Source organism: Phyllostomus discolor, chromosome 12 (assembly GCF_004126475.2).
Source record: "Phyllostomus discolor isolate MPI-MPIP mPhyDis1 chromosome 12, mPhyDis1.pri.v3, whole genome shotgun sequence".
NCBI classification, from domain to species: domain Eukaryota; kingdom Metazoa; phylum Chordata; class Mammalia; order Chiroptera; family Phyllostomidae; genus Phyllostomus; species Phyllostomus discolor.
This window is the reverse complement of record NC_040914.2, coordinates 64,765,523-64,785,637: the sequence shown is the minus strand read 5'-3', so window position 1 is coordinate 64,785,637 and position 20,115 is coordinate 64,765,523. Positions and strand designations below refer to the sequence as shown.

General features: G+C 40.8%; 1 protein-coding gene across 4 annotated transcripts in view; it reads right to left on the bottom strand.

The window, feature by feature from the left end:
* HYDIN (HYDIN axonemal central pair apparatus protein) overlaps positions 1 to 20,115 on the bottom strand; it is a 291,357-nt gene that overhangs the window by 155,870 nt on the left and 115,372 nt on the right. For all 4 annotated transcript variants that reach the window (XR_004900055.1, XM_036012178.1, XM_036012180.1 and 1 more), the window contains exons 15-18: positions 18,443 to 18,543; positions 16,005 to 16,140; positions 13,412 to 13,576; positions 11,917 to 12,069 (exon numbers count right to left, since the gene is read on the bottom strand). Coding sequence is in view for 3 of the 4 variants with exons in the window: in XM_036012178.1 (XP_035868071.1) it covers positions 11,917 to 12,069; positions 13,412 to 13,576; positions 16,005 to 16,140; positions 18,443 to 18,543 (555 nt within the window). In the remaining variant the exon portion in view is untranslated. The remainder of the gene's footprint in view (positions 1 to 11,916; positions 12,070 to 13,411; positions 13,577 to 16,004; positions 16,141 to 18,442; positions 18,544 to 20,115) is intronic.

Here is a 20,115-nt window from a genome sequence, read left to right as displayed (position 1 = left end):
CTGGGTTTCACATTTAGCTTTGCCCAAGTAAAAGGGGTCTCAAATGAGGGTAGAGGCGGAAGGCTCACAGCTTGTTGGCGGGCACAAATCTCGGCTTCTGGAAGTTTCTTGATTTTACTGCCACTGGTGTCCTCTTGTTACTGAATGAGTCACCTGATGTGAGTCAGGAAAAGCACAATCCACTTGGAGTGGCTATGACTTCCGTGTGGTAAAAGAAGAGGTGCCGACCATGATAGACTACAGTGTTCTCTTTGTAATTCCTTACTCCCGTGAGTTTATTTTATAGGTCTTACAATTAAGGCGGAGACATAACTCTGCTCTTACGCCAAGTGAAGACACATTTTGCCATTCTTTTGTAAGTGTTCACTGGTAATACACAGGGTGGGGCAAAAAAGTGTACAGTTATGTGTATGGTAAATGTGTATTATTAATAACATAATAATTAATAAATAATAATACAAGAAAAACTCTGGTTGGGGTACTCAACTATAAACCTATTTTTGCTCCACCCTGTATAAGGGACTATAAAAAACAGTCAAGAGGACTGACTATAATGTAATGAGTTTAAGCTTTAAAGTATGCCTTCCACTCTTAGCACACAGAAAAAAGAGATAAATATTTGACAAAAATGAAGAACCGGGCATAGTTGTACTTAAAACAAGATAAACATTGTGTGGACCAGAAAGTGGAACAGAACCAAAAAGCCACAGACTTCCTGGGCTCTAAGTCCTGAAACCAGAACAGGGGGCTCAAGGGAGAAAAATGGAAACCAGAGCGATCCTGCAGGAAGCTACGGATAAGGACCCAGGTTCCCAGCCAAGAGTGCTGCCCTGCATTCAGAGCAGACTGAACAAAGCTGTGGCGCCTGTTAGGCTGCATCCCAGACACAGACTTGGGCCAGGGGTGGCAGACGCAACGGTGGTGAGCAGAGACTGCCATGCAAACAGACCCTGGGCCAGCCCCACTGTGCAGCAGAATGAATCTGTGATTGCTCTAATATCTCCATGGGGAAAAGGCTCAACACTTGATTCTGGACTAGTGATATTTGTCCAGGGTGAAGGCAAATATAAAAAAATGCTAGACAGGGAAAAAATACTGAGAATGAGAAAAAAGCATATCCCACACCAGTTTATCATTTAAACTTCCAAATGCTAATAAGGAGAGCTGCAAACATCAGCTAATGAATTCCTTCTTTTGTTTTGATTGCTGCCATTATTACAGATGTCCCTTGTTCCCTTTCCATTCTTGTGCAGTCAATAGAGCTAGATAAAATTGATTTAAAAATTTGCCTGGGAACCTGAAAGAGATAACATATATAAAACAAAGATTATGAAACAAAAACATGAAGATATAAATTGAGAATTGTGGCTGTGAATAGCCAATTATATATCTTGGAATTGAAAAAAGTAGTCACTGAAATGAAACTTACAAAGTAAATAGATATGTATAGCGCCAGGTAAGTACAAAACTTATTGAGGGGATCACTTCATAAATTATATAAATGTCTAACCTCTATTCTACATATCTAAAACTAATATAAAATAACATTGAATGTCAACTGTAATTGAAAAATAAAAATGAAAAGGAGGTAATATAAACTCTAGACTTGCCAGAATCAAAGACAGAATTTATAAATTGGAGCATGTCCCTGAGGAGGCAGCACAGAGACTTGAAGACATGAAAGATATAAATGAAAAACAAATAGCAGAGATTTAGAAGCAGCCCAACTGTCCATCAGTAGATGAGTGGATAGAAAAGCTGTGGTACATATGCACAATGGAATACTGCTCAGCCATAAAAAAGAAGGAAATCTTAACTTTTGTGACAGCATGGATGGACCCAGAGATATTGTGCTATGTGAAATAAGACAGACAGAGAAAGGCACATATTATATGATTTCACTTATATGTAGAATCTAATGAGTAAAACAAACAAACAAAATAGAAACAGACTCACAGATACATAAAATAGATTGACAGCCGTCAGAGGAGAGAGGGTTGGGAGGCTGGATAAAAAAGGTGAAGGGGTTAAGTGAAAAACCCTCATCGACATGAACAGTATGGTGATCACAAGAGGAACAGTGGGTGGGGGTAGGCAACAGCAGGTAAAAGAGGGATAAATGATGATGGAAGGAGACTAGACTTTGGACGGTGAATATACTACATAATATACAGATGATATATTATAGAATTGTATACTTGAAATCTACATAATTTTATTAATCAATATTACCCCAATAAAGTCAATAAAAATAAATAAGAATGAGAAATAAAAAGACATGCAGAATTGCATAGAAACATGTGTATAACATGTATACATATATGTACATATATACACACATATGGATGTGTGTTTCTCAAAGCAGAAAATAGAAGTAATGGCAAAGAAAAAAACATTTGAAGAGATAATCCCCAAAACTCTCTAGTATTTTAGGGTTAAATCCTCTGATATATTAAAGGGAAATTAAGAAAGTCAAGAATAAAAAAATACAGTCTTAATAGAAACTAGTAAGAAAGAAAAATTACTTATAAAGGCATAATAATCACACTAACAGTATAATTTTACCAGCAACAACTGATGCCAGAGATCAATTTCAAAGAAAAAAACAAAATAGTCAAATAGAATGTTATACTCAGCTAAACTATCATGCAAGAGTAAAGATGAAGTCAAGATATAGTTTAACATACATAAATTATGAGACCTCTAGCCAAGAATTTAGGATATAATTTAGCAAAAAGAAATACAAATCAAGAAGGAAGCAGGGAGATAAACAAAATAAGAAAAGAACAAAGAAAACTCAGCAAAGTATTTTTGGTAAAATACTGAGTAGTTTATTACTGACTGACGAAAATCAACAACTTTATGGTAAAGAAGAGGTCAAAAATTCTACACAATAATGAAAAAAATGATCAAAATAGGAAAAAGTTAAGGGATAGTAAGTGTGTGCTAAGATCCTTGTCTTATATTTCAGGAGAACCAAACACTCCATTCTTTCAGTTTTGTTAGAAAAAGATATAAATTATTTTTTAACAATGTAAGTTGAGCTACTTAAATTAAAGAAATAAAATAAATATAATCTATAGCTTTCAAACAGGAAAATTTTATGTGAGGTAGCAGTGTTTGGACAAGGGCTTAGAGAAACCTATTCTGTACAAGGCAGAAAGGGGGAAAAATAACGAAGGAAGAAAACGGCATCGTATATAGAAAATGACATGGCAGAAGTTAGTCTGTACATATCCATAATCACAATAAACTTTAAAGGATTCGTATTGGTATGATAGATTGAATGACTTTCCAAAGATGTCTGTGTTCTAATCCCTGATAGCTGTGAATATATTATCTTGCTTGTCAAAGACAATAAAATGAGATTAAGAATCTTCAGATGAAGAAATTATCCTGGATTATCGGTGTAGGCCCAGTGTAATCCAAAGGTCCTTATAAGAAGGTGGCAAGAGGGTGAGAGTCAGAGAAGATGTAAGGATTAAAGCAGAGGTCCGAGAGCAGAGACGATGCTATGCTGCTGGCTTTGAAGACGGAGGAAGAGGCCACGAGCCCCGGAATGCAGGTGGACTCCAGAGGCCTGAGAAGGCAAGGAAATCAACTCTCCTCCAGAGTCTCAAAAAGGTCCACACTCTCATATGCATGTTTCAGACTAGTGACCTTCAGAACCATAAGATAATAAATTTGTTATAGCAGCAATAGAAAACTAATATACTTAATGAAAAGACAGAGTCTATCATTAGATTTTTAAAAATCCAGTCATATGTTTAAAAGGTTTAAACTCTTTAAAAGATTTAAGCTCTTAAAGCAACACACACAAATCTGAGAGCAAAGAAATGAAAGGATATACCAGGCAAACACAAACTAAAACAAAGTTGATGTTGTAACATTACAATGAGGCAAAATAGGATTTAAGGTCAGAAAGCATAAATAGGGATAAAACAGACAATATATTACATAAAAAGAAATAATATACCAGGGAGAAATAAAAGTCATGAGATATATAAAGCAAAAATTGACATAATTATAAGGAAAATTGGAAAAGTAAAATTTTGATAAAATTCTATCAGAAACTATTATACAAATAACTAGTAAGGCTGTAAAAGATTTGAACAATACAATCAATAAGCGTCATCTAACATGAACCTACAGACAGATAGATGGTTAGTCTGTTATACTTAATCACTAGAGAATCTATATTCTTTTTTTAAGGTCATATAAAATGTTTATAAAAACCAGTGATAACTATGTCCCCAAAACACAAATTTGAAGGCCAAAGATCATATAAACCATGTGTTTCAACTTCATTATAGTTAAATGAAAAGTTAATTAATAAAATTCTATAAAAAGGGAAAATGTTAATTATTAAAAATATATACCCATCTATAACTCACACATTAAAGAGAAAATCACAGTAGATATGATAAAATATTTATAGCAATAAAAAGAGTTACAAACAAAAATGTGTGCTATGCAGCTAAAGTGTTGCATAAAGAAAATATTTATAAACTTTAAACATACTATTTAACTAAGATTCAAAATATAAAAGCTAAACATTCAAATTAAGGTGCTTAAAAGAGAACAAAGTAATTATACAGAAAGTCAACAGGAAAAATGGTAAAACTAAGAGCAGAAATTAAACATATTAGATCGTAAGACAATATGTGGAATAATTTTATGCAAATACATTTGCAAATTTAGATAAAATGAACATTTTCTAGAAAAATTTAAATCTAAATAATCATTTTAGAAAAAAGTCATTAGATAAAACTTCTTACTACTCCTACACACTTCCCACCCTCAATCAGCAGACCAAGATCCTGTGACTAAATGGATTTATCATCAAGGAATTGATCCTACTCTGTATAGATTATATAAAGATCTTTTCAAGGACTGAAAAAGAGGTAGAGGTAACTCATAAAAATGCAATTTCTTGATATGCAAACCAGAAAAGCACAATGTAAAATAAAAATGTAAACAAATGGGTGCAAGGATCTAAATAATATGATAGAAGTGACATCAGTAGTGTACTCAAATAATAATATAATGGTTTGGATTCATCCCAATATATAAAGGTAATTCACACCAGAAAATCTATTAATTTAATTCACCATATTAACAGCAAAAAAGCTGTATCATCTGACTAGTTATGGAGAATACATTAAATGTATTTTAGAGCAGAAAAATCATATCATCTGACTAGATATAAAGAATACATTAAATTTCAGTACATATTCATGATAACAAAGTAGGAACAGACAAGAATTCCTTAATGTGAAGTAGGTATTTACCAAAAATCTGCAGGAGATGTCAAAGTAAAACATTTGAAGCTCATTCATTAAGGTCAGAAATAAGACAGAGATGTTCACTCTAACTTACTCCACTATTCAGTATTACACTGAAGATTCTATCCAATGCAATGAGTCAAGAGTAAGAAGTATAAAGACTGGGAAGGATGCCTGCAGATGAGAGTTTGCCCACAATTAGAACAAATTAAGAGACGAGTGGCAAGACTGAAGGCTGATACAGATAGATGGATTACACAAAAATCAGTAGTGTTCCTGTACATGATTAATATATAATTAGGAAATGCAATGGAAATAAGGTACCATTTATTGGAAGGAACTCTGAAGAGATGACCAGGGATGTGTAAGACTTTACTAAAGGGCAGAAAAAGGCCTAGGAGGTATTCAGACTAATTATAGCAGTACAGTTCTACTGTTCATTTTCTAGGTGTGTGAATTTGGACTAACTTATTCACCATCCCTGTGAGTCATTTCCCTCACCAGTAAAATAGAGATAATAATAAAACTCACCTAATCAAGCTGTTGAGGATTACATTAAATAATACACACAAAAGACTCAGAATAGAGGTTGATACATACTAGGTGTTTAGCTATTATTATTATTACCATTAAATTGTACCAGTTAAGACAGTGAGGGTAATAATACTGGGGTAGATAAGTGGAATACTATGAAAAGCTGAGAAACACACCCAGGTACAAATCAGATCTGGTGTACAATAGAGAAAGCATTACAAATCAATGGAAAATGAAAGGGCTGTTAAATGTTGTAACTGGTGACAGGACAACTGGCTTTCTTTATGAAAAAAAAAATAGACTTCACTCACATTCCATATAAAAATAAACTTAACTGGATTAAAGACCTGAGATAGTCTAAAATGATCCAAACAGAAGAGCAGAAATACATTTCTTAAACCACAAATAAAAAACAGACACAAGAAAGTAAAAGATTCATAAAGTTGACATTAAAATTTAAAGTATATTAAAAAATCCAAAACTCCATTATAAGCAAAACGTTAGTATCCACAATATATAAAGAACATTTGCAAACAGATAATTGATAATAGATAATTGACAGAAGAGGATACCCAGCTGAAAATATTTTCAACCTCAATAGTAACAAAGGAAGTATAAATTAAATTGTATTTCACTTTCAGAGTAGCAAAAACTGTCTGACCATACCAAGTCTTAGCCTACTAGAGACACAGATATCTCAAACTCCTGGAAGGACACATTGATACAATCACTTTACAGGGTAATTTGGTAATATCTAATGAAGTTGATAATACATCTATCTTAAGATCCAACAGTCCCACTGCTAGGTATATACCTTATATATACACATACACTCAAAAGTACATGGTATCTTGCATACGTACAAAAAGAGACGTATATTTTGTTTACTACAGCATTGTTATAATAACGTGACTATCAACCAATAGGCAAAGAGATAAACATACTATTGGTAAGTGGAGTATACACAACAGCTAAAATGAATTAAATAGATGTATATGTATTGACACAGATAAATGTTGGAAGCATAATCTTGAGTCGGAAAAACAATCTGCATGATGTTACATGCAGTGATAAAACTTATATACATTTTAAAGCAACAAAATGCCACTACCTAGTAATTATGAATACATATTTACCTGTAATGAGAAATAGAAAAATGGCTTGGATATACATCAAATTCATGTTAAGGTGGCCTCTGGGGAAAGAAGAAAATGGGACTGGCAAGGAGAACACATAAAACTCCAATTTTAATATTTTATTTTTTCCAAATAAAGGATTTAAGGTAAATGTGAGAAAGGTTAACGTGAATCAGATTTGAGTGTCAAGTGTATCTCTTGATTTTTCCTGTATTAAACTATGGTAACTACACACTGACCTCTGCAGTCAGACGTTTCTGCAGGGAAAGGGAAGGGCCGACTGCATTTCTTCCCGCAGAGGAGCTGCCGGCCGGTGTCACCGGGGCAGCTCTCTCAGCTGACACAGCCTGGGTCATCTGCTCTGTGAGGAGCTGCCTGAGAGCGGAGCGGGGGAGGGTCTGGGTGGAGTGGGGCAAAAGGAAAAATTGGGGCAACTGTAATAGCATAAACAATAAAATATGTTTTTCAGAAGAATAAATAAACGCCAGTAGATGAAAAAGTTTTTACAAAGAGAACACTGCAAACCTAAAGGGCATGGAGATGACACAGAAAGTACTACTACACAAACCGCAGTCAACATGAGAGCTTAACGATGAGCTAAAACCCAAAGGTTACATTGTAAGTGTACGTTTTATACACAAAGCTACTACTTTGTAAAACCCTCAGAAACCACGACAACAAAAAACAATACAAAGAGGTGAAACAACCGCATTTGGTCTCTGATTCAGGCCCATTTCTTTCATTTTCGCTAACATCTCTTTTTTCTTACCTGTTTCCTTCCATTGAGGTAATGGTTCATTCCGAGGACAGAGCTAATCTATCCACTGAGGGCAGGGAAACAGCTCGTTCTACCCTCTCTTCACACACATTATGGGGTCTAATATCTTAATAAGAGCATCTATCAAAAAGCCTTAGAGAATTACTGCTTGTCCATTAGAGATTTCCCTAGCACCAATACCTCAATGGAGTAACAGAAGAACTGAGTCCCAGATCTCTAGTGTGAGCTTCAAAGGTATGTAGGGATAGTGCAGTGTATGAAGTGTAGCTACAGATTTCCACAAAGCAGCTGCCACACAACAAACACACACACACACCTGTCCAGAATGCCTACAGTTCACTCGCTCTGAAAATGGACAGGCTCCAGCACCAAAACCACCCAAAATCTCACTGGATGCAAAATGCGTGCCAATCTGCTTTTGGATTGGTCTATTAACTTGGTTAAAATAGGCCATAACTTTTTGTATTTAACCTCTTCTAAGAACTATAGTAGTGAAGAATTTTTACACACATTTACATACGAGAACTGAATGTTCTGTCATACTATGTCACAAAGGATCAAAAAAGGCAGGACAGTAAACGGTGTCATTATTTCAGATATATACTTGGAGGAATTATGGTTGATTGAAAATAACGTCATGGAGATTATTTGCATATATACATTTTAACACATCTCTGAATAAAATGAAGAATACTTGATCCTTCTGTCCATTTCAGAAATGCCCCTTAATTTCTTGCTTTCGGCAAAACCTGCTCTTTTAGATGTCTATCTCTAAGGGCCTTCTGTGAACAGAAAGCCCAAATCCTTTCACCGTGTCTGAGTGCATTTCAACAACCAGTGAGCGGGCCGAGGTGGCAGCACGGCAGCATCGTGGATAAAAGCGCATGGGTCTGAAATTGGACCACTAGGCGTCAGAACCGGGCTCTGCCACTCGGTAGTTATGGCAATTTGCCTAACTTGTCTGCACCTCTATTTCTACCTCGTTAAGATGGGCATTATAATAGTGTTTCTCCCATGGAGTCCTAGTAAACGAAATACTGCATACAAGTTGCAAACAGGACTAAATAAACATGGGTCAAAATTAATGTCATCCATTGCACAGTCATCTTCAACCCTGCTGCTAGGTGCTGGGAATTCAAAGCAGAGGCTCTTGTCATTTGAAGGAGTCAGGCATACAAACAGGTAAATGTAGACAGGGGACCCCCATTTAAATGAAAAAATAGCCCAGGGGCTTAGGATCTGAAGGAAAAGCCCAATGATGCCCTTGATGCCGTGCCACTGTGCGTGGCTTTGGCAAGACACCAAGAAAAGGAAAGTTTAAAAAGAACCACACTTGAATGAGGCATCGGAATTCCTGTTTCCTGGATCCTGAAAACTCTGAAGTTTAATCTAACTACAGTGGCCCCTCCCGCAGATCACAGAGGCAGATGGCCGCTGTGACGATGTTTCGGTGCCAGCCGAATCCCAAGGTGTCACTGACATTTGTATACACGTTCTCAAATTAACAGTACCCGAGGCTGAATTACAGCCAAGGGAAAAGGAAAAGGATTCCAGATGCTTCCAACCGAGTGCAGAGCAATGCACTTGCTCTACCTAGCAAGGGGCGCCCATGCAAACAAGGCAGCTGTCTTCCAGCCGGGCTGCAGGTCCCAGCGCTGGGGGGGAAACTACCATATTCCCACCCTCATTTCTGCTGTCACCAGAGGGATGACATCTGTCTTCCTGAAGGAGCACCGTGTGTACACGCAGCGCCCACAGTCTTGCCAGAAGGGCCTTTTGTGCTCTGTTCTCACATCCTGATATTTTTTCACCCTTCCAAACCAGAGGTGACTTGCTCTATTGTTTTGAGTCCTTCAGCTTAATCCAAGTAAGTCTGCAATTGGAATCCTTTAGGGAGGTTGGTATTTCAGGCATTCCAACGCAAACACCTTACTGCTGTAGGTCACGCAGCTTCTTCTTTTACTAATCAGTTGTTTTTTTTTTTTTTTACTCTCAGGATCAGTTAAGCTTTAAAGGAACAGAAAAGAGTATGATCTTCACTGCTTCTTCACACATATTATACTAGGAGGTTTCAGTTTTTTTTTTAAAAAAGTCATTTTTTGTACATCATTAATATCTCAGAAATTTATAATTGTTCTCAGTGTCATTTATCTCCCCAGCATCACAGTGACAGTGGGCTTCCAGCTTCCCTTCTCCAAGACCCTCCAGCCGATAACAAACAGATGTTTCTGGCTAAGGGACAGTGTTTGCCGGGACGTGCATGTTGTGCACTGGGCTGAGCAGGACCAGAGGCTGACAGGCGGCTGTCAGCAGGCACCACATCTTGGGAGGGAGGGCTGACATCCACTGGCAGCCAGAAGAGGAGAGAGAATGACCCCTCCCGTCAGGACGTCAACGGGAATTCCAAACCTGACTTCATAGTCATAGCGGAAGAAATGAACAGCATGCCCTTGACCCTGCTTACTCCTCAGTGAGCTAGAAATCAAGTGCAGTAAATATTTGACCATCATTTACCTGGGTTCTGAGCTGTCGGCTTAGTTAGGGAACAGACGACTATTAATGAAAACTATTTCCTAATGCTTAGTAAACTCTGTAAGCATGAACTGGCAGTTTTAGTACTGTATACTAAGTTGAAATTTAATAAAATGGTTTTCTATTTCTTCCCACTGTAGCTAACTTCTGAGTTAGTATAATCCAGTTTCTATAACATTAACACATATAGTATTTCTAGGAAATCCATCAAAAATTCCAGTCGAAATATGAAGAGTTTAATTTTCACCTATAACAATTACAGTTTAAATGACTTTGATGCCAACAGGGCAATCAACTCAGTGAGCACCAGTGTTCCGAGGGAGGACTGAGGGGAAACACCCCCACAGCAGATCACCCACAGCACACATTCGGCTCCTAGGAACTGGAGCTGGCTGATTTAGGATGATATTAAAGAATCAAAAGATGGAATCGTGAAACCTTTGTGGGAAATAAAAGTCCCATTTTAACAACTAGTTGTGTCATTCAATACGTATACTATATCAGCAAAACAAACAGACAACCCCAATAGATCCTTGATGTGCTTTTTGCTCTTGAAATGTACCAAAAATTGCCATCAATAGTGAAATCTGGAGATATCTGAGAAGGAAAGGGGAGGCGTGAGAAAGGGAATAGTTACGGTATTTGTACCTAAGCACTCTGGGGTCTCTGCCCCTTGTTCCTCTGCGATAACAGAAGGACCCGCCAGTGCCCACCTCTCACTGCCCTAAACTTTTCAGCCGACTCTTTCGCTCCCTCCCCTACCCTAAACGCTGCACGTACAAAACTGGACTGGAAGCAACACGTCCTAAGCAATTCACCAGACCCATCACCTCCCACGCCTTCCACCAAACACATCAATTGATCGGATAAAGACTAGCAAAGGCGTCTTTTCTGTAGAATTTCTCGTTAGACGTTATTCTTTACACAATATCTGAACCTCATGTTAAAAAGAGCAGTGACTGTGTGGGAGTTGGCTGCCTTTACAAGGAGTAAAGACAAATGATGATAAAAATGAATAATGATAATAGTAAGTGGCTGCTAATTGGGACCAATGACTCTGAGGAGCTGTGATTGAAGTTAGCAGAAAACTAGAATTCTATTCATTCTGATAGTGACTTTTATAAAATTAATAATTTTGATTTTTCAGAAATAACTGACAAATGATAAAACCAACTGTTAGCATTCATTCAAATGTCAATAATTTGTGGATAGAAGGGCTATACTATTTTAAATTTTATATTTAAATTTAGAAAATATCTTCCAAAATCAATCAATCACTGCATTAGAAAGACCTAAATTCTGCAAAAAAGAACATGTTATCTCTGTTCAAAAGACATTTAAAAGGTGTTTTCTTGAGATATGGGCTGGGCTTAGGTACAGCTCAGTGGGAAATCTCTGGAGCATCTTCCTGAACTGAGATTACAGTGACTATATTTGCTTGTGTTCCACACTACATGTGTTGCTTCGTCAACACAACGATTATAACAAGGAGGAATTGAGGATGAGAATAACACACTTTAATGCAGTTCAACCATGTGAATCTCTGCTTCTGGCGATCATTTCCAAAGGGGCGTTGCAAAGACAGGGCCACTGCCTGTAAGACTTGGGCAAAACCGTACTTTAATCACATGACAGCCCACAACCTACTCACCATGTGTGCCTTAAACAGTCCAGGGATGAAGGACTGGTTGGAGAGGTTGAGAGTCCTGGAGGACTCCTTTAAGACGTAGATTTTGCCAAAATCAAGTTGAACGGGATGTATGTGGATAACTGGGCCTTCACCAATGCTCCTTATGTGACACACCTGTGTTCCCAGCGAGAGAAAGAACATGGAATAGCTGAAAATGGCTGGCCTTTACAATCGATTCAAACAGCCACCTCTCTAATAAAAAGAAGTGGCATGAAACAATGCTTAATAGAATTGACATCCCTCCCCCTTGGTACTCCGGGGTCAGAGGGACAAAGAGAGTGCCACGCTGCTCAGAACTCTGAATCCAGTCTGAAGTTCCTCCAGGGTGACCTGCTTCCCTGGGTCAGCCCAGAACTGTGCGCCGAGGGGAAACCACAGCAATGGTCCTCTCTACACCGCCCAGCAGCCCGCCTCAAGGACACTTTGCATAGGCCTAAGAACTGGCAGCTAAGAATCGGAAGGGGCTGCACTGAGCCCCCTTGTGTTGCTTTTCTAGCGGCACACAGGGCCGTCTACTGCACACAGCTGTGCGGGGCTGCGATCCACTTTATTCTGCTCCCCTCACCCCGTGCCCTCAGCTGGGAAAGGGGTCTTTTCCTTTCATTAAGTGCTGGTGGCTCAGCAAATGACCCTCTTATGAGCTGCATCGGTGCACAGTGGGCCCAGTGCAGGCAGGCAGGGGAACGGGAGCAGCAGCACCTCATGATGCTGCTGTGTAAGTCAGGTGGCTTATCTATAGCATCCTACACAGAAGAGAGAGAAGCAAAATCCTAGTTTATCCTCCTAGCTAAGCAATCAGAACCTGTTTGAACAAATGTACGCTGGTGTCACCCAGCACTCAAGTAAACCAAATGCCTAGGGGTTCATAGCCTGCTGGGCAATTTCCTTTCAGGTTCAAGATTCATCCTTTGATTCACCTCAAGCATCAGAGAGCTTTCCAGGCCTCCCTCTTCCCACAGCTGGAGAGAGGCTACTTATCTTAACAGCGAAGGCAGCTCACTTTGGGCAAGGAGTCCGGTCAGTACACAGGAAGAGATCTGCCGAGCTGCGAGCGAGACTTATCTCAGAGCCCACGCGCGGCGAGCTGGCGATGCCCAAACCAAGCCTCGCACAGGAGCAGCTGAGGAGGGTGTTAAACCCACGTATGCTCTCCCCTCCGAGAGTTGGACTTAATAGGCCCGGAAAAGGGCCAGCCATGTCTCAGCACATGAAAAACTCCCGAAAGGCGTTTAAGAACAAGTGCTACAAAACACCACTACTTTTGGAGTTATCTGCAAATAGATTCCTGAAGTAATGTATTGCTAGTTTCTTACCAGTAAGGAGTGAAAATGCAGAACTCTCGAACTACAAACAACTGGAGAATATGCAAATATGACATATGCCTTAAAAAGAGAGGCTTGGAAGTTTGGTAAAAAGTACAGCAATTTTAACTGCAATTCTAAAAACTGGCTCTCACCACAGGGGGGTCCTGGCTCCCGAAGATTGAGATGTAGAGTGGGGACGTGTGTTTCCCAGGGACCTGGGTCTCCAAGGTCAGGGGGATGTGAACGGTGCTCTGGGGAGAGATGATTCCACGGGGGCTGGGGCAAGAGTACAACACAGCGGGCGAGTCCTCGCGCACCTGGTGAAAGAGACGAGTGAGGGGGATAAGCATGCCACTGGTGGGGTGTAAAACCAATAGCATATTATGAAACAAATGTTGTCCTGCGCCCACAGAGGTTCTTTAGAAATGTCTCCTCATTCAAGCAAGTATGCAGGGATGAGCACCCCCATCCTGTCAAAAGGAAGTTTGGCTAAGTGGGATGTGCATAAGGCCCCAAATCCAAAGCGTACAACCCAGCAAGATGCAGAAATCATCCACAGTGTGAATTAGTTCAAGACAACAGCTGCCCGTGGCCACCTTCCTTAACCTGGCCCTCCACGCCTCCATGTTTTGCTCCCTACCGCTTTGTCCTTTTGTGCTCCATCAACAGAGGCCACTGGTATTTCCTAAACACATGATCCTGCTACCTACCTCCAACTCTGCACGTGTCTCCTCTCCCTGAATGCCCGCTCCCTGCTCGCACACTCATCCTGGATATCCCCAGGTGTCCCCAGTGCTCTAGAGTCAGCGCTTTCCGCTCTCCCCAGGGAGCACCTTGCAGTCCTTTCCCACGGCATGCACCATCTATGTGTCTGTGGTCGCCATGGGCCAGAAACTTATTAGGGCATGACCTGGGCCTCTTCTCAATACATGTACACTTTCTGGCCCCAAACAGATGCTCATTACTTGTTTGATAAATGGGGGAAAAGGCGGGCGAATGAATGAATGAATGCCATCCAGTGTCTCCCAGTGGACGTTGCACAGAACCTGTTCTGCAGGCCATCACCAGCTTTCATGCAATGACAAATAAAACCTTAAAAGTCCCATGGCCAAATAAGTTTAGGTAATTCTGGGGAACACTCTTCGGAACTTCAGCTCCTCAAGAGAAGGACAGCGCATGCAGTCTTCACCCACCTGGAGCACCCCCCACCCTGGTCTTCCCACGCCTGGTCGGGTCTAATGTGGCCTCGTCTACCTCCCCGTCCCTCTGCAGCAGTGCACTGTCCTGCCTGAGGCAAAAGGAAAGTCAGTAAAACTGATTCTGTTTTTAGGTAAAGTTTGATATTTTGTTCACCATTGAGTTTGATCTCTTAAAGTGTAGCATGAGTGTGTTATTTATCTTGAACACTGAGTTTTTCTGGCTCTCCCTTCAATTTCGTGCTTGAGGCAAGTGCCTCACCCTTTTCCCAGCCCAGTTGTGTGGAAATAGCTCCCCCATCGCTCCAGGTGCAGGCTCTGCCCTGAGTCCTCGAGATAAGCGTGCACTGTGCGGGGATCCCCTGCTGTGCTACTAAGTGTCTGAAAGTCGGAAAAATTGTCTCCTGTCACCCCTCACCCTTGGCTTCTGGTTCTGTCTCAGAGAAGCCCACAGAATAACTGTAATTCCCTCTTTTACATAACAGCCCTTCGACTAATTGAAGGATAGCTTTTTGGCCTGGTTAAGTATTGTCTGTTCCAGATTAAATGCTACGTTTTCTACTCATATGACTTGGATTTTCAGATGACATAGTTTGCCATTCTGGTTACTCTGAACATGATTCATTCTTTTTCTAAGTTTCTATTACAAAAGTGCAATGCCAAGATCTGAAGACAAAATTCTGATGCTGTGCTGATCAGTAGCAATCTCCTTTCTCTGGCTGAACACTATGTTTCTCTAATGTGGCCTAACCCTGCGTTGGTTCTGTGGTCCCCATACTGGCCTTTGAGCTCATTTTGAACTTGTAGCCATGTAAAATCCCCATTTGATTTTGTTTGCATGAATTTCTATCAGAGGACTATACTTACAGAACTGAGTGTAAACCCACATGCATTCTTGGTAAACTGCATCTCCTTAGGAAACTTCCACTACTCCAGGCTGTACAGATCTTTTAAAGTCTTTAGTCCTATATGTTTGATTGCTTAGTTTCCCACCTAGCTAGGTGGAATGGCATGTGGACAGAGCTATTTCATAAAACATTAAGAAGCAATTTCCTGGCCGGGAAGGGGGCAGCGGAAAAACAAGCAATTTCTCCTTTTCCATTCTTGTATTATCTCTAGCCTTCTAGTCCAACAAGTCCATTTATAAGTATTGCATCACTATAAGTTAGTGAAGCTGTTCAAGTCACAGCCACTCATAGAAACATGAAAACTCCCAGCTCTCCCTCACTTCCGTGCATGGTTCACCCAAAGGCAATTATTTGCAGGTGCAACTTCTGCGTGTTGGCTTAATTGACCCTTTCTTTCTTTATCAAAGGCAATTTTCCAGGGAAATTAGCAACTATTTACACCTGCAGCTGCTCACTCATGCAGGTGGCCATCCAGCTGTGGCTTTATTACCCAACCCCTAGATTATCCCAGGGCTAAAAATCAGAATTATAGAAGGTCATGTGCAATTCAGGAATATAGCTCTTAAGAAGGATTTCTCTTTCCTACTGAGGGAGTCCAACTGAAGAAAAGTCTACACTAAAACAAGGATAAAGTAACTCACCTGAGGCAAGACCTCATAGCATCCTGGGAGGTCATCGTGATTGACAAGCTGGATGGTTTTTGCATACGGGTACTTCAGGAAGCAGCGTCCAAAGTCCACCTCTGTACTAACCAGGCGGATGGAAGGTACAATACACCTGCCCAAAGGAAGGAGCCCATTAAAAAATTTAATGGATAGAAAGCTTGTTTACATACAGAAGTGCAGAGTGCCAAGTTAAACGCATCTGTTACTGTCATATAGTATTTTTCTTTAATAACTACATTAATCATTTTCAGATCTCTCCTGCCATTTTTCTCTTCCTCAGCCCCCAGCCACCATTTTTTAATCAAAAAAGGGCTACAAGCGGGACTCAAACAGCTGTTTCCCATGGGTAATGACTAACATTTCCACTATTTTTCATATTTGGCCTTCCTTTGGCAAGGGGCCCCCTCAGTACAAGTTACTTAAGGTAGTGGGTCTGTTTCCATGACAAACAGGCAAGGCCACCAGCAAGGAGTCCTATCTAGCTGTGACACTTAGGACCAGAGTCCCCTGAGGACTACTAACACCATCTAAATAATAGTGATAACTCTAATTCCTATGCAGAACAGCTGTCTTGCTTGGATCAATGGGCTCAGGCAGCTACTGGACCCAGACCTGGCGCTGTGACAACAGGAAGTGTTGGGGAGGGAGTTATGTGCTGACGAGGGAACGACTGAAGCCCTGCCTGTGCACTAGGTCTATCAATAGGTGACTTGGGTTTTATTTTTTTACCTGTGAATCTCAGTGTCTGCCCTGCCCTGCTGCACTGTCACAACGTAATGCAATGGTGAGGAGCATGGCATCTGAATCAGCCTGGGCCAGGTTCAATACTGACCTTACCAAGTACAACCTTGAACAAGTTCTTTTCCCTCCTAGAGGCCCAATTTGCTTACAAGTAAAATGAAGGCGATTCTAGGGGTTGGCATTTGCATCATTAGCTCTTCTTGGGGCATTGCGGGAAACACAGGAGATAATGTGCAGGAAGGGCATAGCGCGGTGCCACGGAAGGGCTCAGTAAGGGATGCTGACTGTGCGGTGGGGGTGTGGCAAGCCAATGCTGCTGCCTCTCTGGGAAAACCACTCAGGGAGCAAGTTCGAAAAGCAATTCTTCTGTTGAGAGTCTCTGAGCAGCTCCTACAGATTACACTAAAGCAGTGACATGAAAGACAGTCTTGTTAATCCCAGAGCTTAGGATTTTGCATGGAACAGGTGCTCATTTTTCAGCTAAAATGGAAGTTGTCATTTGACCCAATGACTTTCCTAAAGCTAATCCTTTACTACCTGAAACACTGTGGCTGAGAGGGTTCATAGTACTTGACTTGGGACACAGAGTATATATATATGTGGTTGGAAACTCATAGCCTCTTAGGACCTTTTTAAAAAAATAATCAGGATAGCTGCAGGGAAAAGAGCCTGGAAAGTATTAGAATACATCCACACAGAAAAATGCAAGACTAGACAAAAAGGTAAACTTGGGTATAGAGAGGACCAGATGAAAGACTGTGCATTTTTTAACCAAACAAAAAAAAAGTAATTAGGTCTTCAGAGGCAATACTAAGCAAGTAGATCACGACAAAGCCTTGACCTTGAAGTTCTTTGCGGGCTGCTCTCTGACTTCACTCAAGCCCAAGGCACATGCAGTGGTGCCTGTTGTAATGGCCCCACCAAGTAGCATGTCTGTGCCTTCTTTAAGGTGCCCGTTCCTAAGATTCACTACAGGCCTAAATCCTAGGAATTGATATATTACCAGAAATTTTCTCTATTTCCTTTAGATGGCAGATACACACTCTAAAGTCCTAGATCTGGAGACCTGTTTACTGTGACAAGTGTGTGGCCCATGATTAGGATCACTGTCATCATCACTGGTGACACACCAGCCTTGGAAAGACTGTAACTTGGTCAAGGAGACACAGTCCACTGGAAAAGTCAGGATCTTAACCTCCTCCCAGAGCCCACGGCTGTCTCTTCAAAAGAAGAGAAGTTGGCGCTGGTTCTGAGTAGCTTATATGGTTAGAGACGGCCTCGCCGAGGGCCCACTTGCAGCCTGGAACAGGACCGTCTAGCTAAACGGATCTTACACTGCAGAACTGTGAGCACCACTCTTCCTGCGGCATGACTCTGGAGTACTGTATTTAAAGATAAAAATAAAAAACAGCAACTGTTCACATCTTTCTGCTAAACCCTTTTTAGTTCTATACCTTCAAAGTCAGAAAGTCAAAAATAGAGAGCACTATGATTCTTCATGCGGCAAAACACACACATCCCTGCTCTTATCTCTGCCAAAGGTGCACCTGCTGTTTTAAACCTTTGTTATCGGAATCAGATTCAGTCTCCCTTCCCAGGAAAGCAGGACAAGAGGCAGCCCACACGGGCAGCTCAGGGGAGACTGGGAAGAGAGGAGCAGGTGAGTGTGATACCTCGCTGTGATGAGGAGCGCCAGCACTTCCTCCCCAATGCCCTCCACGTCCACCACCAGGGCCAGCTCATATTTCTGCGCAGTGTTGGAGCATAAGGTCACCTGGAAAGAAAAAGGTGAAAGGCTGCCCTTCTGAAAGTCCAGCTCTCCCTCTGCAGAGCGGAGAAAGGAGCCAGGGGACAGCCACACTGATGAGTGAGGCTTCTGAGTGCTTTATGATGGGATATGGCGTTTTATATTTTCAGTGGAACAAGTCACATATCAGGGTCAGGGCATGCTGAGTTTTTTCAAAGGCCAGGTGAGAAGCCCAATGGCTTTAATACAATAGGTTTGCTCATTTCTGAGGATGTTTTTATCAAAGAAACTGTATGCCTCCATAAGGGGGAAAATGGCCCGGAAGGATGAGCAGTATCAAACGAACCTTAATTATTGCAATTTAAATCATTCCCTACACCTCTGGGCTATACAAATTATGAAAATTCAATACACCAATAAAGCACTACAGCTAAATTTCTCTTATAGCAAAATAAATGACATAACCATGTCTATTGCAGAGAATGCCGTAAGAAATCAACTAGTCTTTTTTTTTTTTTTTTACCAAAATCTTGTCCCCCGTCCCTACATTCAGTATTAGAGCAGAAAAGAGGAAGCTCCAAAGAAAGGTCCGCCCAAGGACAATATCTGGCCAGTAAATTTCACCCTGTGTTTTTACTTACTGTTGTGAAACAGTACATTTAAGCTTTTGAAGCCTTGTTACAATTTTTAATTGCTTTACAATGACTTGTACTGGAAGAGATACTTGAAAGTCTAGAAAACAGCTTCTGGCACAAGTTAAGGCTTTTCTAGCTATAAATTATGTATCAGGTACTAATTAAATTTTTTGGGTGCAAAGGGAATTTCTGGATGCAAATTTGGGTCCACACAGACGTGGCTGGGGTGCAGATCATGAAAAAAAATTGAAGCGTGGAGAACGCTTGGCCAAATACAAAGGAAAAAATAAAGTGAAGATGGGGTCTTTGATTTGGGAAGAAAACACATCAGATTTGGAGAGAAGCAGCTGCCCTGGCGTGTAGATTCCTACAGTGACTCTAACCCGTGTTTACGTCTCTGAGACGTAACCCTTCACCAGAACCCGGCCTGTGGTTAGAAGGCAGAAGAACGAGTGGTTCTGGCAGAAGACTGCTAGGTAGATCTATGTCTTCTCAAATCCTTCTGCACTATATGGGAGAAGCAAAAAAAAAAAAAAAAAAAGGAAGGAAGGAAGGAAAGTTAGCTAACATGTAGGCTGAGAGTTTAATAAATAAAATAAATAAATAAACAAATTCAATGCAGCAACACTTCTCCTTGGGAAACTCAGCAAGCAACTGTTATGATTTTTTAATGGTTGCATCCCCACAAATTCCTCTGTTGAATCCTAGCCCCCAGCGTGATGGTATTAGGAGGTGGGGCCATTGGGAGGTGACTGCCTCATGAGGGTGCCACCCCCGTGCACAGTATCAGTGCCCTTATGTAACAGGGCCCACAGAGCTCCCTAGCCCCTTCCACTGTGTGAGAATGTAAGGACTCAGCAGTCTGCAAGCTGCAGGAATACCTTCACCAGAACCCAACCATGCTGGCCCCCTGATCTCGACTTCCTGCCTCCAGGTTGTAAGAAATACATTTCTGTTGTTTATA